Raw genomic sequence first — 24,614 nt, 5'->3', positions numbered from 1 at the left:
AGCCTGTCAGTAGCTAGCTACTTGCTTCTTCTAATTTTAGACTTTAATCTCCTCACCCCAAAGGTAAAGACAGACTAGATGGTCTTCAAGCTTCCTGTGAATGGCACATTTTATTATCTATTAGTCACAAGCTTTTTAAGTGTATTCTAAAGTGTAATGTATTTGGAAATTAGGCAGGCTTGCCTAACATCTGGAGCTAACTCGACGGACTCCTTGGGCAATACCCAAATTCCACCGTCACGGATGGCTACTCGGTCTATCTTCATTTAGAGCTGTCATTCACATGGGTCGCTGGGCTACATAGTGAAGGGCTCCGCCAACAGCAAGATCTCGAAGTGTGCCCGAAGGAAGGCGCCCTGGACCCCAAAGGTCTATGAAAGCAGGAATTATCAGGGCTATTAAAATACTGGCCCAATAGCCTTTTTCACATAAATGGAAAAGTTGATGCTATGATTCACATGGAATTGCAAGGAACCCCAAGTAGCCAAAGAATCTTAAAGTCAAACAGCTGGCTGGCTCTACTTAGTGTGGAGATTGGAGGGGTGGCCTATTTGTTTCCAGCACACAGTGGCGGGCTGGGACAGAACCACCCTAGGGCTGGGGCAAGTAGGACAATGCCCAGATTTCCTTGGCCAAGACACATCACTGCCACATGTGCCTTACTTTTGTGGTTTTGCTTTTAAAATGTGAATTCTAAAAATCCGCAGAACCATGAAAACTCACATTCAGAAATGAGCATAAATACATGTGATATTTAAATTATTTAATATTTTAGACTACCCAAATGGTGATTTCCAGTCATTAATGCAGACATTTGAGTTGACCCCATTTAGAAAATGACGTTCAAACAACAGACAAAACCAATTATGAAAGAAAAATGTCTTCCCATTACTTTTAAGCACAAAGCTTATGAGATCATAGGACATTTGACCTAATCTAATTTGCATGGCAGAATCACACACACAGTCTGCACTTTCCGTTAGCTTTATAACTGGCACTTGTGCGGAGGAACAACTCAGGGAGCGGGCTGCGCAATTTCCCCCACTTCCCTGTTGTTCTGCCCTGTGTTCTCGCTCTGCAGTTACTTGGACTTGCCAATCAGTGGTCTAAAGGAACTCCCCTCAACTCTGTGAGGCCAAGGTTGTGTACACGTCCCGCACCTTGTTTGCTGTCCTACAGTTGAGCGGTGCCCTCCACCACCAGACCTCAGACCCCTGGAAGGCAGGAATGCGTCCTGGCTTGCTCTCTGCTGTATCCCTAGTGTCAAGCCCAGTGCCGTGGACACAGTGGGTACTCCAGTATTTGCTGTGTGAACACATAGAGCCCTTAGATGATCTAAAGATAAAATAAACAAGCCTAATGGAAGCAGCACTTATCACAACATAGTACACTGTTTTTTGTGTGTGTTTTGTTTGTTTGCTATGTTCTAAATATCTGGAAATGAGTACAGTGTGAAGTGTGTCAATGGCAGAACAGAAGCTCTTGTCACAAATGAAAGGAACTTTAGCACCCAGGACATGTAAGCTTGCAAGAAATGTGTGAAGTATTATTTCAAGACATATTTGTTCCTTTTGTCTCTATTTCCTACTTCCATCCTCATTCTCATCCCAATACACAACTGTTCCAATGTGCAAATACATATCCTTTTGCAAATGTAAGTTGTTAAAAATTGTACTGTTGGTGAGCAAGTGTTTTTGGTTTGCAATGTTTGAATTTCTGTTATTATCGTGGATCTAATTCTTTCCTACTCTGTGTGTGAAGAACTGGTGTGGAATATTCATGAGGCCTTGATGGAAGAAATGCTGTATTGATTAAAAATGTCAATGCTTCATTTGAACTCTTTAGGAGTGGGAAGTGAGGTATAAAGTCAAAGCTGACAAACACACCCAGGCTTAGTTTAATAGGAAAGAGAGCCACTAAATCAGATGATAGCACTACATCTGATTATGTGTGGTTTTACATTACCATTTTAGACTATTAATTCAATTTAGTTCAAAATATTTCCTCACTAATCTTTTGACCACCCTGAAACAGATATTTCCCTTGGGTTATCTAAAGACATTTTCAGACTGACTTAATAATTTCTTAAAGAAATCACATTACCATAATCACTATTATAATATTTAGTTTCCTCTTAAATTTTAAAGACTCTATTGTCCCTTGTTTGGTTAGTTGTTTGATGGGTAAACATAAATGATTTAAATATGTAGACATAAAAATGAATTACTTGGGGGTTCAACCTTATTGGAATTTCATGGTCCAAGATGCATAACTAGGGGCTTGTGCCCTTTATACCCCAAACTTACTTTATCATGAGGCTTTGGCCATCCAAGCCTTCACCATCCCCTAGGTCGTACTTGCTTGTCAAGGAAAGGGAAATCTCAGTCTTTGAGAGCTGATTCAGTGTGTTTGCCTTGTTAGGGTCATTGGGGTCGACAGCTCCTTCCCCTGTAGGAAAAACAACATCGTCATTCCCCTGACGCACCCATTGTGATGGTGCGTGAACCATGTAAGACGAAGGCTCTAAGGGCGAGACAGGCTCGGTGGTTGGGAGGGAGATCACGGCCTTCACAGAAAACCACATTCCAATACCCTTAACATGGTTTTTAAAAAATCTTTGATTTTAAGTTAAAATAACACGGGACATAGATATTCAACATATAAAAAGATTAGTAAGAGAGAAAACAGTTAAAAAACTCAGAGAACACAGCAAGAAATTTCTAGTTAATTTGACTCCCTTTATGGTATAGGTTGACAAATCCTTTTTTGGAGGTATCTAGAGCTCACCCTCAAGAATATCAAAATGTTTTATAACCTAGGACACTATGAATTATAGAACCTTTAGTGTAGTATACTTATTATGCTTTACATAAGCTTAGGTATTAAATTCCAAAAAAATTTTGATCTAGGATAGGAAAACCAACCACTAACTAACCAACCAAACTACTGAATACAAGACAGAGGGTAAGTAGAAGGATAAGCTCTTACCAAGAAAAGATTCCACATTAGGTACTTCCCCCAGCGATTCCAACAGTTCGTTCAGCAAGTCATTTTTGTCGGGTGCGATTGCATCCTGGTGTTCCAACAGGAGCTTTATGTGGACAGCACACACACACACAAAGACAAAAGTAATTCTCAACTGATACCATATTCACAGTTCCACTTCCAGTTTTTCACAATACATTTATTCTGATCTTGTTTGAATCTTAAATACAAGCCTGACATTTATTAAAATTAGAGATCACAGAGAGACACATTTTTTTAATATTAGAGGAAAATGCCTACTTTTTGTTAAGAAATGGTAGCTTTGTGAAAGGTGCTCATAAACCCACTTTTAGCAAGATCTGCTCAGTGGCCGGCTGCCCGCCCCTCCCCCCCCCGCCCCCCGCCCCCCCCTCGCCCCCCGCCCCCCCCTCCAGTGCTCTGCTCCGCCTTCCCGGAAAACATCCAAGTTGGGGGAAAGACTCCAAAACAGTCAGGTCGGTTAACTCTTGTAGCCAACCGGAAGGGCATTTCCATATCTCTTCAGAGAAAAACTACGCAGTAATCAAATACTCCAGCTATTAAAAAAACACTATTAGCTACGTTAGTCGGAATGGCCCCGGACTTTCAGGGTAGGGATGGCAGAAATGCCCATCTGGTTCCTTGGCCTGAGACCCAGAGCCGGTTCTTCCTTTCACCATCCCCCCAAAAGATCAAAAGTGAGTAACACTGCTGGGGTGTCTGCCAGATCTTAGAGGAAGCATTCTTAACTTTGGTGCAGCAGCAGCTTTGGGGGAAAACTGTGAAGAACACATCTGGGTTCATTTGCATTTAGAATGAAATTAAAACCATGTTTCCAAAATATGGGACTTATATCCCTAGTGATAATACATGTAATTTTAGTTGTTTTGCATCACTATCTTACGAAACTCTCAAATAATAATGATAAAATTCATCTTTTCCATTTTCAATCGGGTTTTTCAAAAGCCGTATTTAGATATACCATATTTTGCTGTGCATAATGAGTACCCATGGTTTTGGTACAAACTTTCAGGAAAAAAATCTTTCATTTAAATTTTTAATTCACTTATTATTCATTTATTTATCTTTAGATACTTGTTTTTTGTTCAGTAAAATAATGTTAGCATTTATTTTTAAACGTATTACAGTACAAGAAATTTTATGTAACAAATAATTACAAAATGCAAGAACAGATATAAGGTACAAGCAATTTGGTACAAACAGAACCAATTCTTGCATTCCAGGGTATTATTGTGCATACAGATATCATTTAGTGCTTCCTAGAATTACACTTTAAATGCATAGGCATAAATAAAAGAATTAAAAACATTTGTATCAATACAGAATTAGTACTACCCATATACAACGCGCATTCTTATTTTTTCCTCAAAAATTTGAGCAAAAAAGTGCACGGTATACATGGCAAAATATGGTAATTAACATACCATTAAATCCACTCATTTAAATGTACGTGGTTATTTTTAGCATATTCAAAGAATTGTGTAACCACCACCACTCTCTAATTTCAGAACGTTTTCATCACTCTAAAAGGAACTGTACCCACTAGCAGTCACTCCTCATTACTTCTTCCTCATAGACCCTAGAAGCCGCTCATGTAATGTCTGTCTCTAGAGTGCTGGCTGTCCTGGATGCTGCGTGTGAATGGCATCATACAATTTGTAGCCTTTTGTACTGGCTTCTTTCAGTGAGCGTGATGATTCTACGGTTTGTCCCTGTTGTAGCATAAATCAGTACTTCATTCCTCTTTTTTGCCAAATAGTATTCCATTATGTGGTGATATAACACTATTCCTTCATCTGTTGACTGTCATTTGTTTCTACTTTTTGGCTATTATGAATAAGAATGTTATGAACACTCGTGTACAATTTTTTGTGTGAAAATATATTTTCATTTTTCTTGAGTCCACATCTACAAGTGGAATTGCTGCATTACATAGTAACTCCATGTTTAATGTTTGGGAATTGTTGAACTACTTTCCAAAATGGCTGTACCATTTTACATTCCCACCAGCAGTATTATGAGAGTTTCAATTATTCCACCTTTTTGCCAACATTTGTTATTACCCGACTTTTTATTCTAGCCATCCCAGTGGGCGTGAAGTTGATTATCTCACTGTGGTTTTGATTCGTGTTCTCTGATGACTAATGATGTTGAGCATCTTTTCATGTGCTTATTGGCCATCACTACAAGCACTCCTCAGAGATATCTTGGTTCAGTTCCAGACCACAGCAATAAAGGCAGTACTACAATTCAATGAGTTGTAATCTTTTTGCTGGTGGAGAGTCTTGCCTTCAATTTGTAAAAAATGCAACATCTGTGAAGTGTAACAAAACAAGGTATGCCTGTCTATCTTCCTTAGAGAAATCTGTACTCAGATCATTTGCCCATTAAAAGATTTTACTTTTAATTATAGTAAAATACACATAAAACCTACTGTCTTAACTATTTTTAAGTGTACAGTTCAGTAGTGTTAAGCACATTCAGATTATTGGGTAACTGATCTCCATAATGCTTTCATCTGCAAAACTGAAACTATACATTAAACAACCCCCTGTTCTACCATGCTATTTTACTCTCATTGAATTTGACTAGTCTAGGTACCTCATGTAATTGGAATCATATAGCATTTGTCTTTTTGTGATGGGCTTATTTTATTTACCGTAATGTTCTTGTGGCTCTTCTGTGTTGTAGCAAGTATGAGAATTTCCTTCCTGCTGAAGGCTGAATAATATTCCATGGTATATGTATACATCACATTTTGTTTACCCATTCATCCATCGATGGACACGTGGGTTGCTTCTTCTTACTACTTGCCTATTATATACGGCTACTATGAACACATGTATACAAACATCTCTTCGACTCTGTTTTCATTATTTTGAGTAAATACCCAGAAATGGAATTGCTGGATCCTATGGTAATTCTATTTTTTATTTTCTCAGGCACTATCATACTGTTTCCCATAGCAGCTGTACCATTTTACATTCCCACCAATAGTGTAAAACATTTCCAATTTCTCCACATTTTTGCCAATATGAATTTTCTATTTTTTTGATAGCAGGCACCATAATAGGCGTGAGATGGTATCTCATTGTGGACTTCTGTCCCCCAAATCAAATGGTAGATTTATTGGCTGTCTCTGTGAACACAATAAGGCAACATCATTGTAGTTTTTTTTTGAATTTCCCTAGTCACTGGTGATGCTGAGCATCTCTTATGTGCTTATAAGCCATTTGAATATTTTCTTTGGAGAAATGTCTATTCAAGTCCTTAGCACAGCAATTTTCAATCTTTTTCATCTGATGGGACAGATAAACTAATTACTAAAATTTTGGAGCACACCAAAAAATATATTTTTTGCCATTCTGACCAAAATAGGTCTAATTTTGATTCATTCGCACTGGATGGCTGTTGTCATGTGGCTGCTGTCATTTTTTCATTTGACAATCTAATTTCCCCTTTGACAAGAGAAAAGAAATCAGTGCCCCTGGAAATCAGTTAGGTATTGCATATTTTAAAAATTCTTGTGGTTGAAAATCGCTGCCTTGGCTCATTTTTTAATTGGGCTGGAGGTTGAGTTGTAGGTTTTCACTGAGCTGTAGGTTTTCTTTGTGTATTCTGGATATTCTGGATATAAGTCCTTTATCAGATATATTATTTGCAATTACTTTCTCTCATTCCCTTGGCTGTATTTTCAATTTCTTGATGGCACTGTTTATAGCATAAAAGTGTTAAATTTGATGAGGTCCAGTTCACCTGTTTTTTTTTTTTTTGCTGCTTGTGCATTTGGTGTCATAACTAAGAAATCATTGCCTAATCCAAGGTCACAAAGATCTACTACATTTTCTTCTAAGAGTTGTATGCTTTCAGTTCTTACTTCTAGGCATCTGATTTATTTTGAGTTCATTTAGAGTAGGGTTGGAGAAGGGGGTCCAACTTCATTCTTGGCATGTGGATTTCCAGTTGCCCCAGCATCCCTTGTTAAAAGACTATCATTTTCCCACTGCATTGCTTTAGTCCCTTGTGGAGAAAATAATTGACCATAAATTTTAAGTTCTCAACTTGCAGTTCTCTTCCACTGATTGGTATGTCTATCCTTAAGCCAGTACCACACTACCTCGATTACTTCCTTTTCCAATGTCTTAATTGTGAAGATTAGTGAGGAGAGAATATCTGTTTGATGCTGAGCTTTTCTTAACATTTCCTGACACTTGCTAATTGGGTTTTTTTAAGAAAGGGAGAGGAGGTCTCAAGATGCATAGCGTCAAGGAAGCAAGTATATCGAACCCTTCAGTTTTCATTATATTGATTTACTTTACTTTAAAGTTTCTGTATATTGGGAGACATGACAGTTTTTCCACTATAGTTAGAGGTATTTTGTTTTAAAGCAAAGATATGTACTTTTTAAAAAGTAAAAAGTTAATTTAAAGAAAGATACTATATAAGTAATAGAGGTAATATAAAGACATAATGAAATCTGGAAGGGTTGTATATAGGATATTTTTGAGAGGGAGGTAAGTTAGAGACAAGAACAAAATAAGGAAGATGGATACATTTATGTTCTTGTTTTCTGACGAGGCAGGACAGGTGATTCGGCTGCTGTCTCTGGAAAGGGAGGGCCAGCTTCTGCCCTCTATTCTGACAATTACAGAACATAAGTGCCTGAAAAGATATCGTTAAAGAGTCTATTTCGAGGTTCTGCATATTCCTTAGAGAATAAGACACAAGCATGTGGCCACAGGCTTGGCACGTCACGCTGCTACGTGCCTGTGTCTGCACTGTGGACACTTCCTTACTAGCGGCAGACAGTAAACAGGATGGTCTTTCTCTGAAATGACATTACTCCCACGGCATCACATCTGCTTCCAACCCAACACACAAAGGAATCCAAACCCGCCGCAAGCTCTGTTTCCCAGGATTGGATTCTGTTTTCAATTTTTGGTCACAAGAGGAACAGACTATTCCACCTTGAAGAGTCACAGTCTAAATTAATACAATAACACTTCCTCCCTACTGTCTTTGGGAAAGCAGCTCTCGTCCTAAAAGAGAAGTCTCAACACTTTCTCTGGACGAGGGCACTGCCATCAGTGAGTGTGTAGACACCACGTGGACACTGTTTTGGAGATGGATGATCTCCCGCAGAAACAGACAAATGGGGCGTTGCTCAAAGAGGAATGAGTCCACATGCTCATTAGAAAGTTACTTGTGCAAATGCTATATTGCTGGACCTGCTTTCTTTGTGATTTTGGGTGTTTGTACATAGAGAAATGCAGTATAGCCCTTTCATTTAATCAACCAACTCACTCCTTCAGTGAGGCGCTCACACCTACCTTTGTTTAAGGTCACTCTCAATGCTTACAGAGAGCTTGCTGAAATGTGGAGGGGGTTCCCTGTTCTAACTCTGAAAGAGGGAAGAAGTAGATCCAATCTTTCTTCCAAACCTGTAGTCGAGTTTTAGTTTCTTAGAAGAGCTTAAAAACAAAGACTGAAATTTTGAGCTGCCCCTGTAACAAATTGTCAGTATATCTCATTTAATGGAAGCTGGGTTAGTACCTCCAAGAAGTGTGTATTTGTTACGTCTTCCTCCTAGTTGTGTGTACCATTTGAAGTCGGGTGTATCCTTAACCAGAGCTTCTTGACCTGTAGTGTGTATCTGAACTGTCTGGGATCTCGTTAGAATGCTGGTTCCAACTTGGAAGGTCCAGGGTACATTTCGAATACATCTTGAGGACTTAGCTTGGAGTGGTAAGGAAGGTCCAAAACTATTCTCAAAAGTTACCTTTTAAGAACCTAGATTTTTCAGGAAATAAGACCCAATAGGTCTTAAAACAAAACAAGACAAAACCCCAACCCCCCGCCAAACCCTCTCAATGTTTAGCCTCTCTTTTTATTTTAAATGACTGAAAAGCCATCTAAGGCTTCTCAATGCCAAGCAAACTGCCCTGCCCCCAGGAGGCGCTTAAAACACACTAAGGGCGGGTGATGGCGACATCTGCACAAGAACCAGATGGAGACCTTACGGTACAGCACTGACGGAAACTCCCATTTCTGAGAAATGAGCGTTTTCAGAACAACTGAAGTGATTCTCCATAGGTGGCTCTTGCTGAGTGGGGGTGTCTTCTCCTCCCTAACTCTGAACCATCTGTTTGTTTCCTCTTTGTGTCCAAACATTCGAATGGAGAAAACATTCTCATTTTCCCAGGAAATTACTGGAAAAGCTGAAGGAATTTCTGAAAGGGAGAGAGACAGTGTATGGGGGACCATACAGAGTGGCCTTGGTGGGTACGGAAATGCCAGGGCCTGCCCCACACAGGGCTCAAACTGCACATTGAAGGTTTGATTTTACAAAGAGATCATGGAATAACTTTTCTTGTTTGGGAGAAGGAGGTTTACTAATGTATGAGTCAGGCAATAATTAATCCAGGGTTCCTTAGGATTAAGTATGTGAGCACTGCCACGTGCTTGCAAGCAAACCCTGAGGAGAGACTAAGCATTTTCAAGAAATGCACGTCTGTCTGAACCATGGGCCCATTGCTAATAGCCTTTTCTAAACCCACTTACTGAGTGTGTGCTGATGATTTCTTCAATCGAAATATAAATCACTGGTTTGCTGACTGTCACCACATCTGTGTATTTATCCATATTAAACTTTTCTTCTGGCTCAGGGACATCACACGCTTCTTTGAAATACTTCCTAACAAAGAAAAAAAGTTTTCAGGTAGTCACATTCCAGGGTTAAACAGCTTCATAAAGAGCGAGGACATCTTGAACAATGGCTAGTTCTTTGTTCTCTACCCAAAACCCTGGGGAAAGTTGTCACAACATCTTCCAGGCTGGCTCCTAACTGTGGAAGCTGAGTCCATGTTTCTGGATATTCAGCCCAGCTCCTCAGAAAGGAATGGAGATAGCAGTAAGAGCCCTGTTAGTGACTCAACATAATAAAATTATGGGCAGGTCATTTAAAGAATATATTATTTTTTTAAAAAAAGATCTTATTTATTTATCTTTAGAGGGGAAGGGAAGGAGAGAGGAAGAGAAATATCAATGTATGGTTGCCTCTCATGTGTCCCCTGCTGGGAACTGGCCTGCAACCCAGGCATGTGCCCTGACTGGGAATTGAACTGTGATCCTTTGGTTCGCAGGTCGGCACTCAATCCACTGAGCTACGCCAGCCAGGGCTAGAATATATTATTATTTTAAATATATTTTATTCATTTATATTTAGAGGGGAAGGGAGGGAGAAAGAGAGGGAGAGAAACATTAATGTGTGGTTGCCTCTCATGCGCCCTCTACTGGGGACCTGGCCCACAACCCAGGCCTGTGCCCTGACTAGGAATTAAACCAGCAACCCTTTGCTTCACAGACCGGCCCTCAATCCACTGATCTACACCAGCTGGAACAAGAATATATTATTTTTAAAATGCTCCTGAAATTTAAACAAAAATGTCAAGACTGGTATTCCTTGATCTAAGATCAAAACTTTCTAGAAAAAACAATACCCCCCACTCCTATACACACACAAATTAATCAAATTTGCTACTTTAAATGGTACAAGGTCGTGGGCCTTCAACACTCTAACCACCCTTCAGAGCTTCTGTTACCAATATGACAAAAATTTGAGTTAAGCCTGTTCTACTCTTAGTTTACCCGAACCAGAGCTGTTGCTGATGGAGATACTATTAAACACAGACCCACAGACGTGCACAGTGCCCCACTCCTCCAGAAGCCAGACTCTGCAATGTCTGCTGCTGTGAGCTCCCGTAAGTTTGGCCAGATAGGCTGGGAAGGCCAGGTGTGCAGAGATCATGGTTTAGGAGCGGTCCTTTGCCCAGGTGCAGTAGATATTCTATACTATAAAGCTGTAAATGTCTCACACGCCTCAAACCATCCCTGGTATGTCCCCTCTGGGTACCCAGGCCTATACACAAGAAATGACCTCTACCTTCCCACCCCAAAGCTGGCAGCCATGCTGGACTGGGGTAGGAGCATGTTCCCATGTGACAACTGGTCTTCTGTACTTTTTTGGCTGTAATTTTTCATGGTTGCTGAGGTGCACAAAAGATAAATGTTAGTGAAAGAGGTAAAAAAAGGATGAATTGAAGAGGAGGTGAGGGAGGCTTTTGGTTCTTTTTAATTGAAGGAGACTTGGGAACACAGATGGCTGATAGGAATAATCTGAGAAAAAAAGAAGCGAAGGGAGGCTGTAATAGCAGATAACGATGTGCAGGGAAATGGATATCACATTTTCAGTCAGTGAGAAGACCTAAAATTAGCAGCTTGAGAAATCGAAACTTCCTGTGGCAAGGGGATTTGGAGAATTTTTTTCAAAAGAGGCCAGAAATTCTAAATATAGGTTAATAATCACAAACTCTCTTTGTCAGTAGATAAATCACTAATCTAGAATACAACTGAAGAATGAGAAATTACCATTTTCCAAGTGAGGAGTGAAAGAGGCCACATTTATATTTCTATGACCTACTGACTGAATGGCAGACAAGTGAAAAAGTGAAGGCCAAGGTGAACGTGCTTCTTCAGAGGGCGTTGGGGTGAGTACATCTTCCTGCTAGACTCACTCCTTTCATGTCACTGTGGAATAATTAGTGATATGCTTTGGAAATGCATTGAAAGTCAGTCAGTAGACTTAAGTCTTACACGATTAATTAGGAAAGGTTTGAGAATGGAACAGAACATACCATACACATATTCCTCAATGAATATAAAAGCTGGGTTTTCTCAACTTTTCAAAATCAACTACTCAGTTTCCTACTCATTGTTTGATACAGACTGGCAAGTTTCTCCTGACTGCACAACTTCTTAAAAACAAACAAACCCCTTAAGTTAAAAAACGCAAAAATCAGCTATCTTGATATGTAATTCTAAGTACTGTAAACTGTAGCATACCACCAAGAGCGAATGCTTCATTTCGTCAACAGTAGAAACCATACATATGGGGATGACTAAATGTAACAGGGTTTCTGGAGGTGGGATGGGAAGCACCAGATAGAAGTGGGCCAGCCTGCTTGTCCCTCTGTCCTCTTTCATCCCCAGTGCCCACGCACAGAAGAAGTGCATGCAGCCACCTGAGGTTCCCGTCCCCCAGCTCCAGCTCTGAACAAGAACATACATTGGAGAAACTTGCAAGTTTCTCCAAAAGTAATGACCACGCTCACCTGAACTTCTGATATGTGTCTGATAAATAATTGTTTGTAGATGCGAGATGCTCGTTTTCTCCTTCAAACAGCTTGTTGGAGGCTGCATGCTGAAGGACCTTGGCCACCGTTCCCAAGTTCCTCCTCTGGTCAGAATTTATCTGACCGCCAGCTGTCATGTCGATGATATCAAAGCCGTCTGGAGCTACGATAGCTGGGTTCATGTACCGATAGTACAGGAGGTTCCCAACAATCTGGAGTGATGGAGAAGACTATCTTTAAGAGAGAACACTCAAGGGTTTGGGCTTTTTCCTAAAGTAGTCGAAGGTAGTGAATATAAGCACACATTACTAATACAGTCATACATTACTAACATAATTTAAAAAATTATTTTTTGGTGAAAAATATGCTATTGCCTCCTGCCAAATGATCTGATAAAAAGAGTCTCAATAATGTGTAAGGTCTCTAAATTAACCTCAGCGTAATCAATTATCTTGATAGCCATAAGAAATAGATTTGTAGCTTATTATAAATAGCCATAGAAGGTGAAGAAAATCTTACAAAATGGTGTTTTGGTAATTCTGGATCATAACCCATGAGATTACCCTCGAAAATCTACCTTTAATAGCTCATCTTCTGTTGCATCGGGAAATTTCTCATGGATCGAATTCTTCAGTACTTTGGCTATATACCTCAATCCATAACTGCATGTAAAACAGATGACAAAAGAAAGTAATGGAAAAAAGCTAAGTAAGAAAGAAGCAGACATCAATTGTTCTAGTCAACGGAAGCTGAGCATTTTCCTAAAACGTCAACAAAAAATGAAATGGTAATAGAATCACAGGACTGCCATGGATGACAGTAACTGGGTACTGGTTTGTATTGTTTTCCTCTTTGGAGGATAGTTATGAATTTAAAATGCAAGTATAGGCAAATGTTTAAGATAATACAATAAACACAATATGAGAGAAAATCCCTATCTTCACTACTAGGGTTTATTTGATGCATTTTTTCAAGAACTTTCAGCAAAGAATGCTGAAGTTGCTACACATAGCACTTACGGCAGCAGGTCAAGGGAGGAGATGATGGAGTTCAGGACTTTGTTGGTGACACTTCGCAGGCTCTCGTTGGATGCGTCCAGTTTACTTTTCACTTCTGGATATGTTAGGGCTTGTTCTTCGGTCACATCATAAGGCAGATTGCTGAAAACACAACAAGGGCTTTTAATTTTATGGGGCTTAGGTACATGCACTTCTATACTTGCCATGTTGGTTCTACAGTCAAGCTTTGTGCAGTGAACTGGACTGTGCCCACTGACTCCAGGGACAACATGTTTGCTAAGTGAGGGGAGGCCTCACACGCCCAGACGGTGCTCTGTCGCCAGTGGAGTGGCGAGGGGGCACTCCCGGCTCTCCCTCTGAGCTCTCCTGGCAAAGTGGCTGGCAGACCCAGCTAACTCTCTTTCTCTCCTGCCCCCTTTTAAAAAATGATAAAAAGCAGTATGTTCTTTATAGTAAAAATTGCATGTAAGCCAACAAGAAAAAACATCAATTTACAGACAACCACTTTTCATATCTTAGTCCCTAGCTTTCTGGGTCCTCCTTCTATGCATGTGTGGATGGGGGCCTCATGGGTATATTGCAGTTCACATATACACACACCCCATACAAATCCCACGTGTGGGTGTGTTTGCACAAGCATTTCTTTTTAAAGAAAATGGGTTATAGTACTTCACTGCAACTGAGACTAAATTGTGAACACTTTTTTTTCATGCCAATAAATACAAGTCTATGCCAAGATTTTAAATAGTTACTTATTACTCCATTATGTGCTTCACAAATGTTTATTCAACAAATTCCCCAAAGCTAAATGTTTTGACTTTGCCCAACTTTTGCTATTCTAGGATTGTTACATCCATGAAGGTCTCTGTGCCTATCTGAATGACTTCCCAAGGCATCCTTCGACAGGAAGTCAAAGGCTGGGATTGCTCAGATCTACAAGCCGCCACCTAGAATGAGCCAATCTCACCTGGCCTGTTGATGCTCACGCACGAAAGTTACTCACTTCGTACATCTAAAAATGTATGTATTTCCAGTAAAGAGACAGTGTGCACCATTTCTAGGTCTAGTTTAGAAACACACAAAGAATAACTAAGGGGCAAGAATTATAGTATATCAAGATGGGCAGTAGTCCACAGATGTGACTTGCACAGTATGTTCAAGGAGCAATTTTCAGCTACAAGAATATTTAAAACATGCAATGAATGCCTGACTGTTTAGGCAGGGACACTGACCTCTTTTTCCTTAGATGGTCAAATAAAAAAATGACAACAGCCAACACATCAATAGCCATCTGGTGTGAGTGAATCAAAAATAAACCTATTTTTTGCCCTGGCTGGTGTGGCTCAGTGGGCTGAGAGAGGGCCTTCGAACCACACGATCGAGGTTCGGTTCCCGGTCGGGGCACATGCCTGGTTTGCGGGCCAGTTCCCAGCAGGGAACTCACGAGGGGCAACCATACATTGATATTTCTCTCCTTCTCTCCTTCCCTTCCGCTCTAAAGATAAATTTTTAAAAAACCTACTTTTTGTCAGATCAGCAAAAAATACGTTTTTGGTGTAGCGAAGAATTTTAGTAATTAGTTTATGTGTGCCATGAGGTGAAAAAGCTTGAGCTTCACTGTGTTAAAGGGAAGTAATGTCTTGGAGTGAAGTGCAATTCACAGTAAATTTTGTTCTTTTAACAGAGTTTGACAGTTTAAAAAATATATATATATATTAATTACACAGGTAAAAATGATCATAAACCATGACTGAAAAGCAACGTTGTCCTGGCTTTGTTACCTGGCTTCTCCAGTCTGTGTTTCCAGCTGGTTCACCCAAGCCTTGTACACCTCCACAGGGTTCGTGTTGATGACCAGGGACTTGTCGTCGATGATCTCTTTCACCACGGGAGCCAGGAGCTGGCGCAGCGTGTTCTGTCCACGGGCACCTCTGTTGAAGCTGACGACCATCTTGATGACTGTAGGGTTCCCGGTAACGATGTCCTGCACTTGGTCCACCTTTGATCTAAAAAGAGCCCAGACCGAAACAAAAGGGTTTGCCTCTGGGGACAGTTTTAAACAGCGTATATTCTCTCTGGCAGGCGAGGGCTTCGTGGGGCTATATTTTTCTCCACTGAAGATCAAAGATGGTGTGATTTAAAAGGAAGCTATCATTTGTAAGATGAGTATTTCTTATTTAAGAATTTAGTGATTTGAAAATAGGTTTTCAGCCTTAGTTTAAATCTAGAAGACAAGATTGAACTGAAAGTGGACCAAGGCTAATAACACCGGGTGACACGGTGTAAGTATTGTGCCCCCTCTAGTCACCAAGTTTCAAAAATAGCTTTCTTGGTTGGATGCACTATGAGTGTCTGAGTGTCTTCACGTCCACTCAGATCATCTGCGATGTGGCTTGCAGCTACATCACCTGGCTGGGAGAACTCTTCTTAACTTGGACTTGCTGACTCCTCCGACCTTCCCCAACCCCTCCCTTTCATCTCTGTGCAACCTCTCACCCTGCCCCCACTTGGCCTCTCTCTCCCTTTTCTACCTGCTTTCCCTTCAGGGTCTGCGAGCACCATTATCTTAGCTTTTGCTGTCTCCCCTTCCCGCCTCTGGATTATTTCCCTTCACTTTCTGCATGTTCTCTCCGCAGACCTCACTCACATACACAGCTTCACTTACCATCTCTCCGAAACCTGTCCTTCGACCTCAATGTCTAGTCCCTGTCTCTTTCCTGGGAGTTAGTCTTGAATTTCCAGTTTTCTGCTGGACATTTTCACCTACATGTTCTACTTAGTGTGTTAAAAATACAAACTACCTTTGTCCTTCTCGTTCCTCCATTTCTCTGACCTGTCTCTCTAATTCGTCCTGTTCATACACGGCCAGCAGGTCAATCTAAAAACCCAATGTGGGTATGTCCATGTACCTTTCTCCAAAACCCTCACAGCTTCCCAGGAAGGAAAAAGGAGCCTCAGCACTTGGGCCTGTCCTCACTGTCTTCCATGGTCTGGCTCAACCTCTCCTTCCAGCTTCATTTCCCAGTAGTGGCTAATTGAGTCATGTCCCGGTCAATCTACTTCTTTTTCTCGTACCTTGGCCCATGCTATTTCTTTCACCACTGGGCCTTATTTCCCCTTTCCATTTGTCTTTATAAAGCTCTAGATATTCTTCAAGGTTTTGGGCCAACTGCCTCCTCTTCCGTAAAATCTCTATCAAATGACCTGATTAGAACTTTTCTTACCATTACTGGGACTGGTTACACTGTGCATATCACTCATTTAGTTCTTATCTTATTCTTCCAGATAGCATACTGTTTCTCATGAATATTCTTTGTCACGCTGGTTTATAGCACGCCTGAGGGCAGAGGCGCCTGGCTAGTGTGCTTCAGGGACCCACAGAAACTAGCCTAGTTTCAGGCGTCAGAAAGTCGGAAAGGCAGATAAGGCCCATCTAGTTGGCTGAGGACATTTGTCACTTTTTTCCCCATTGATTATAGCCAATACACATTTTTTAAAACTAACTGAGTCAGAAAACAAATGAGAAAAAATAAGCTTAACTTCCAGTAAGAGGAGAAGACTATTTAGCAATGATCCTTATCCTCAACCATTTATGGCTTTATTGCACAGAGAATTTTGATTAAGTTAAATTTTTGTATTAACTGTCAAAGCTTTTGATTTTTAGTTGTTGTACAGTTGCAAAGTCAAAACTTAATTCGGCATTACAAAAGATATAATTGGGGGAAAGTTGTATCTGAGTATATCAAGAACGATGTAGAAATTTGTTAAAACATTTGATATATTTTAATAGGTATAAATACCATAAGAATCATTTACAATTACTTTCAGCAAATCATAGATAGCCACCACTAACAAAAGAACCTGTTCATTGGTATTTTTACATGTATGTTTCTATACATACTTTACTTCTTCCTCCAGAGCAGTTTTAAAAAGCTTGAGGAGTAGATATTCTTCTCGCTGATTGGAAGCATAATTGTAGAGTGTGAAAATAACAGTGTCCATAAATTTAGTCGACTTGTTCTGTGGCATCTGAAAGATCAGCTTAGCCAGGTACGAAGGGTTGGTCTAAAACAAACAAGGAGAGAAGAAAAAAACCAAAAGAACTATATTTAAAATATTGTTAACTCAGAGGAGAGTACCCAGTTCTTTGTCAATGACTTGATATGTATCCACCTAACAGAAGAGTCTAGGGCACAAAATAAGACTTTAAAAGGCATCAGTGTATCTTAATATTATGCTATAGGAAGTTAGTATATTAGAAAGTTATGATAAGATTTAAATTTCATATACTCTGCGGTATATTGAAGCATAATATATATACTTTGCATTGTTAAGCATTTTGACCACATATTAATGTTTATTTTTGAGACACGGAAGGGGGGTTGGCCAATAGAATCTGGTGTCTGAAGAGACTGGAAAGCATGGACCAAGGGCCCAGCAAATAGACTGTCCTAGAAGAAGTGATGAATGGATCAAGAGCCCATACTCTGATACTAAAAAGAAAGAAGATGCACTTACATGTGAAGATGGGGGGGATGGCTATGATGTTTTGCAGTGGGTGAGCACTTGGGAGTGAAGTAGGGAGGCTAAGGGCAGAGGTGAAGGTCAGGAGAGATGATGGGCAAAATGCCAGAGGAAACTGACAAGAAAAAAAGACAGCTTAAAAATTGACAAGAATTTAAAAACATTGAAACGGAGCCCTGAGGGGTCAGTTGAGGACGGAGTCCAGGAGGGGCAGCAGCCGTAATAGGGGTTTTCTCCAGCAGCTACACCAACCAGGTGAAGGTCAGCAGAGAAGAAAAATAGTATTTAGGTTATAATGACACACTCCTACTTTTTATTTGCCTTCTGATGAGAAAAGAAAATTTGCCATATGTGGAAACTAGTGTTCCTCTAATATACAGTTGGACCTCCGTATCTGTAGATTCTGCATCCATGGATTCAACTAACCCCAGATGAAAAATATTTGGACAAAAAAGTTTTTATTGCTGATGTGTAATATCCAGTTAGGTTTACAATGGCTGTATCTATTCTAAACATGTACAGACTTTCTTCTGGTCATTTTTCCCTAAACACTACAGTGTAACAACTACTTACATTGTATTAGGTATGATAAGTAACCAGAGTAGATATAGAGTATATGGGAGGATGTACATAGGTTACATGCAAATACTACCTCCTTCTATATAAGGACTTGAACTTCTGCATATTTCAGTATCCTTGGGGGTCTTGGAACCAAACCACCATGGACACTAAGGGACAACAACTCTGCTCAAGCAGTTTGGTTTTAGTATTTTTAAGAAAGTCCAAATTCTAGTTTATTTTACTACTTAGATTTACTTTCAAGCCTATGATGATTGGCTGACATTTTATGAATAAGCAGCTCAGGACAAGTTTCTTTAGAACTCTGTACTGATTTTTTTCCCCACACAAAGCACATGGGATTGTGAGAAAGGAAACCTACTCTAAAGCTAAAGAAACCCTCTCATTGTTCTCAGACGCCCTCAAGACTATAAACTTAGGCTCCTATTGCAGAGCTAAACTCAAAGCAAAACCTATGCTGGCTGATTGGCTACTTTGGCTAAGAATTCTTGACAAGGCACTGTCCAAAAAAAATCCAGACCTCTGTTATTCTATAGTTTCTTCATTGATCTTGAGCTAATGTCTCCGAGAGAGAGAGAGAAAAGAAAAGGTAAAGTAAAATACATGATTAGAAGGGACACTTCACTTGGTACAACTGAATGGCCGTGTCCTGGGACTATCAGTTTTGATTGTTTGGGGTATAAAACTTGGTGGAATTATTCTAAACATGCTGCTGTGCCTTCTCCTTCCTATAAATGAGCCTCCATGTACGTAATGGGTGAACAATGCAAGTCTTAGGCCAATGACTAAAATTTCACTTTCACGTGACATAAATTCTATCATGGAAGCTTTATACACTTGGAAGTTTGTGGATATCAAAAATGAAAAATGTCTAAGATTAAATTTACAACTGGTGGATAACTATTAATTTAATTTAGGGAGCCCCAAACCCTTCCCTGACTAGCATGAGCCCCCTTTCTTTCTGGAAGGGCAGCTGGTGTTAAGCGGTAGACAATTCTGTTTTAACATTTTTCCTGTTGTACTGCCACATCGTGGCTCTCCGTGGCACTGCACCTCTTTTCCAATCTATTATTTCAAATGGGAATTCTCAAGTCTACCAGGATTCACATCTCTTCCCTCAATGGGTCTAGCCACACCTCATTTGTGGTTCCACTCACATGCCCTCTGACACCTAATGTCAGTGACGTCCTCAAGCGCGGATTCTGGCATCACACTGACAGCAGCTGCCTCCCCCACAGGGACACCTGACTCTCCAGGAAGAACTGCTGATGCAGCTCTTGTGGGAAAGTTCTCCGGCTGAAGGGGAGGCTTTGTTTATATCTATCGCTATTGCGCACTCAGCTTCCTTTAGGACCTTGTGGTGGTGCAGATAAGCTGAGTCAATGGTCAGATAATACAATAACTGGTCCACCAGAACCCAACCATAACCAGCTCAGCTTGTCAGTTCTCACTCGCACTCTGGAAGCAATGGGAAATTACTGTTCATTTAGATCCCAGTAATACCTTGAAAAAAATGAAATAAAGAGGCACCCTATTTCCTTCATCCAAACCCTCTGGCTCTTTCCTCAAAAGAACGTCATGCTGACTCTGGTAAACAGCACCTATTGCTCACATAGTTATTTCAATTTTTCCATAGTTAACAGTATCTGCTTATGTTAGATTTATTCCATTTCTTCAGATAACTGCAGTATAATATAGCAATGAGGATCATGAGCTCTGAAGTCAACTACTTGGGTCCCCCAAGCCCTTGTTTTATTATTTACTGGCTATGCCTCAGTTTTCTGATATGGGAATAACAATAATAACTATTTTTTGGTGGTTTCCAGGGTTGCAGTAAGAATTAAATGAGATAATGTACATAAAGAACCTAGAATAGTACTTGGTGCTTAGGTGCTGAAAACATGTAAGCTATTTAAGATCCACTGTAAACCACAAACATGATATATAGTGTCTATCCAAAACCCACAGTGAAATCATTGTTCTCACCTGTAAAAGATAAAACAGCTGCTGATAGGTCTCTAGTGTTTTTCTGCGCTCCTTACTCAAACTCTTGATCCCCTGGTTGTCAGTGTTATTCAGTACTTGTATTTCTCCACCTTTTTTCTTATTCAGCTTTGTTCTGTGTGAAATTACATCCTGGAAAAAAATTTATAGAATTACTACTACTTTTTGCTCTGGTACTCTTTATCTATTCTCATGACATTCACAGAGACTCACATAGTTGAAAAGATTAATTTTCCACATTTCCCTCATGAAGAAAGAAAGGAATAGAGAATATTAAACAAATTCAGAAAATCCAGCTTGTAGGTTAATTTGGCTTTTGTAATATTTATTCTCCGAAGCTGTACTTATTTGCTCTTAAGCTGTAATGTAGGTACCAAGACTATTCAATAAGGAAAAGGTGTCTTTTCAGCAAATGATGCCGGAACAGCTGGACAGCCACATTCCAAAGAAAGAAGTCAGACCCCCTGCTTACCCCACCAGCAAACACGAACTCAAAGAAGATCTAGGAACTAAATGTAAGAGTCAAGCACTCCTTTGGGTTTCTTTGAGGGTGATAAAAATGTTCTAGAATTAGACAGAAGTGACAGTTGCACAATTTTGTGATAATATTGAATGTCACTGAATCGTGAATTATAAAAAGTGAATTATATCTCCTCAATTTATAAAAGCACTTGCAAAAATGTGGTATGTAGAAATTAGTTAAAGTTGAAAGCGATAGTAATCTTTAAATATCTAATAAAATTAATCCCCCCTGACTTCCCTTTCCCCCCCAATCTGTTCCTTTAACCATCTTGGAAAATGTGCGGCTGAAAACATGGTAAGTGGTTACCTCGGGGTATTGTGTCCCCTTCAGGTCATGGACAAGAGTAGGTCCTTTTGATAAGGGTCTACCAAACATTTTTACAGAGACTCACAATAAAAAACACATTTTACATGTTTTGTTGGTAAATACACATACCCCTAAACGCTAGTTACCCTTATTACTGAGATATACTTTAACATTTTCAATTTGCTTTTATTCTATTCCATTTTTAGAGACTGCCAACATGACTCATGGATTTATTTCCTGCCCGAGAGCCGTCGCTCCAGATGGCCTCCTCCACCGTTTCCCACTGGTCACCGCCCGAAGAGTAGGTGGCAAGAAAGTTGTTTGTCCTAAAACGCCCATCCGCTTCGCTGAGCCCCTAACCCAACCTCCGCATGAGGATTTGGCAGCCAGCGTCGGGAAGCTTGACCTCCGTTCCGCGTGGGGCGCTGCGGCCGTTTCAGGCACCGTGCAGCTGTGCCGTGTGCGCTGCCGGAGCTCTGGCACCAGGGGTCCTGTCCACTAGCAGGGACCTGGAGTCACTCTGACAACCAGAACTTGCCTGCCCCCATTTCCAAGTAATTGGGGATGAGAACAGCTGTCAGCTTTTGCGTACAGGAGGAGCTCTGAATCAGCTTACCTCCTAGTCCCTCCTTCTCCCATAGCTGGTGTCATTCCACAGGTAGGAACCCCCCCAGCCCAGAGCTCTGAGGAAAGATAGTTCTACCGGGTTACATCAAGATCTGATTTCACTCTCTCTCATTCTCCGCTTAGAGAAAAGCAACCTTAACCATATACTGCTGGCTCCCTAACTGCTTAAATGGGAAAAGAAGAAAATTTGATTTGCATGTCCATAACGCTTTTTAAAAGGCAACATTTCCTTCCTCATCTCGCAAATATATAAAATACATGAAAATGAAGAAAAGAAGCATAGTCACCACCAGTTGGAAATTAAGGGAAGTCTAGCAGGTGGCTGCCCAAGTCTATCCTTATCTACTGGAAGTCTTAAAGATTTATTAGGCTGATTGGCTTATGTTTCCATTTAACCCAGGTTTGTCCTCTTCAAATAACATGATGTGTAGATCATTCAATTCCCTCAAACATGTGGAAAAACTGATTATTCTGATTTTACTTATGTATGGCAGGAAAACACTTGGTACATACAACCCCCTCCAGATTACTTTCAAAGGAGGCAGCCTTGGACACTGGAAACTTTCATTTGTTCTGCTCCAGACTCCACCCCAGTCATGTTTTCGGACTGTGGACGAGAAGAGAGGGCAGGGGTGGCAGCAAGCTCTGGGGCGGAACTAAATTCCTTTCCGTTAGAACTAGATTTGGTGAAGACAGGGCAGACAGAGTCCTGGAGGAAGGGAAACGGCGGGGACAAATGCTGAGCCCCGGAGGGGAGGGGAGTAGCGAGCTCACGGCTGTGCGGAGGGAGCAGCGCCTGTCTGCCTGGAGCTCAAGGGCAGCGTGGAGGCTGCAGGCCCTTCTATCCTCTTTCCCGTGAGATTACGCCTCCTCGTTTACAACTGCTCCCGTGTGAACGGAGGTTTGCTTTGGGAAGCTTGAAGAAGAGGACAAAGGCCAATCTAGACAGGGGTTACAGACCGAGGCATATGCTTTTTACTAATAGAAATCTAATTGTCTTCATGATCAGATACTGGAAACGAGGGCTAGTGGAGCACAGGAGCCGCAGCGTTTCCCTTCTGTGTGACCCTCCCACACCACAGTGCTGCCTTAAACGGCACCATCTTGGCCCTTCCCCTGATAACGGGGCATCTGCACACAAAAGTTTTGGAAAAGGTGTGGAGTAGTGCAAAGGGCCCCATAAAAATATGGGTATCTGCAAAGCGTAATTAACTCTGTGACTCTGCAGGTTAGTCGGCCTCTAAGCCCCACTTTCCTAAATCTATAAAATGGGCTCAATAATACCACCATTCTACTGAGTTGTTGTGAAGATAAAGAACAAGTTATGTATTTGTCATTTTTCCAGTGAAGAAAACCAGGCTCAGTGAAGTGATAAAACTCAGCAACGAAATAAGCCTCTCTCCAGGGTCTCAGGCAGCCCTGGTCTGCGAGTCCGCACTCACACGGAGCTTGACTGTTCTCAGCCTCTAGTCTCTGCTTCCGGTTTCCTGCCGGCAAGTTGGAGACGACGCCTCTTTGGCTCCCTGTGGCCTCTAAGAAACTTTTCCTTCAGTCGCTTTGCTTCCAACTCCATAGCTTTCTTTTTGCCTAACACCAGTGTTAACACTTCACTCACCCAGTGACTTTCTCAGATTTCTAGGAGGACTGGAAGTTTTAAGGGTTGTAAGACGCGTGGTTACTAGAGAGAGCTAGAGTTGCTACAGAATAACTAATTCACTTCTCCTTAAAACCTTTCCTTCTCACTAAACACAGGCCTGGTGTTAAGAAAATAAAAAGATAAATAACTAAGGGGGGTGGAAATGGGAGGGAGGTGGGGAGCATGAGGGGGTGGGCTGGGATGGGCTGAAAAATTATTTGCGTTTATTAACTAGGAATACTTTTTCAAAAAAACTTAAACATTCGTGAAGATCTAAAAATCTGCCATGATTGTATTTCCATAAGCTATGTATTATTTCTATTATTTACTGTTTCGCAACTAAGCCTTTATTTTGAAAGACAAGGCCTTTCCTGTTTAGAACTTCATGGGAATTGGGTAAAACAGCGGCTTAAGGCTATAAAAGGCATTCTCTCACAGGCCTCCTGGATTGCATTATACTCTAAAAGTTCCCAGGCGTGTCAAACAATACAAACATTATTTTTTTTAAAAGAGTAAGTACTGTTGTTTTGTAGCTAAAATGATGAAAATAGAGTTAAATGAGGAACATTAAAGTTGTAGCTTTATTTCTTAATATTTAGGGGGAAAATGATCTTTTCCTACATGACAACTTGCTCTAGTTTCCTTGCTTTCCTTTCAACTATTGATTTCACTGTTACGTCCGCGAGGCTTAGCCTCCCAGGGCTGCCCATCCCCTGGTTCTCCAGAACCACACATCGGTCCCTGGCACCTGGCTCTCCCTCTGGCCCCCTGCAACCTTCTCAGAGCTTCCAGAAGGTCAGCTTCCCCACTCGACCTACCATTTTCCCGAAAACTGATGCAGCACAAAAGCAGGGACACAGAGACAGGCCTCCCCCTAACAAATAGTGCCCTTTATTGGGTTAAAAGTAACATTTTTACACGGTTGTAGGGAGCTCCAACATTGTCCAGTTTCCCACGGATCTGAGTTGATAGCATTAGTTAGTTAGAGTAAATGATTGGGCAGTTCTACTCTGTAGGGGCCACTCTGGGAATAAGTAGAACAAAATTTTTTTACCGTCTAAACAGCTGGACAGCACTACTGGCTTCTAGTGGGTGTGGGGCAGGGATGACAGCTGCTCTGCTGTCCTGAATAAGTAATTGCCCCGCATCCCGCATGTCTGGAGTTCTGAAAGTTCACCTAT

General features: G+C 40.9%; 1 protein-coding gene across 3 annotated transcripts in view; it reads right to left on the bottom strand.

Moving 5' to 3' along the window:
- The window catches only part of IQGAP2 (IQ motif containing GTPase activating protein 2), a 277,347-nt gene that overhangs the window by 18,407 nt on the left and 234,326 nt on the right, over positions 1–24,614 (bottom strand). For all 3 annotated transcript variants that reach the window (XM_037032366.1, XM_037032369.1, XM_037032367.1), the window contains 9 exons: positions 20,324–20,473; positions 17,136–17,299; positions 15,016–15,240; positions 13,235–13,375; positions 12,793–12,877; positions 12,195–12,427; positions 9,586–9,718; positions 2,989–3,091; positions 2,307–2,448 (listed from right to left, as the gene is read on the bottom strand). In XM_037032366.1, coding sequence (XP_036888261.1) covers positions 2,307–2,448; positions 2,989–3,091; positions 9,586–9,718; positions 12,195–12,427; positions 12,793–12,877; positions 13,235–13,375; positions 15,016–15,240; positions 17,136–17,299; positions 20,324–20,473 — 1,376 coding nt within the window. The remainder of the gene's footprint in view (positions 1–2,306; positions 2,449–2,988; positions 3,092–9,585; positions 9,719–12,194; positions 12,428–12,792; positions 12,878–13,234; positions 13,376–15,015; positions 15,241–17,135; positions 17,300–20,323; positions 20,474–24,614) is intronic.

This window comes from Sturnira hondurensis, unplaced genomic scaffold (assembly GCF_014824575.4).
Source record: "Sturnira hondurensis isolate 20B ecotype Veracruz unplaced genomic scaffold, ASM1482457v3 Scaffold0021354, whole genome shotgun sequence".
NCBI lineage: Eukaryota > Metazoa > Chordata > Mammalia > Chiroptera > Phyllostomidae > Sturnira > Sturnira hondurensis.
Note: the sequence above shows the minus strand (reverse complement) of the source record. Positions and strands in the feature narration are given on the sequence as shown.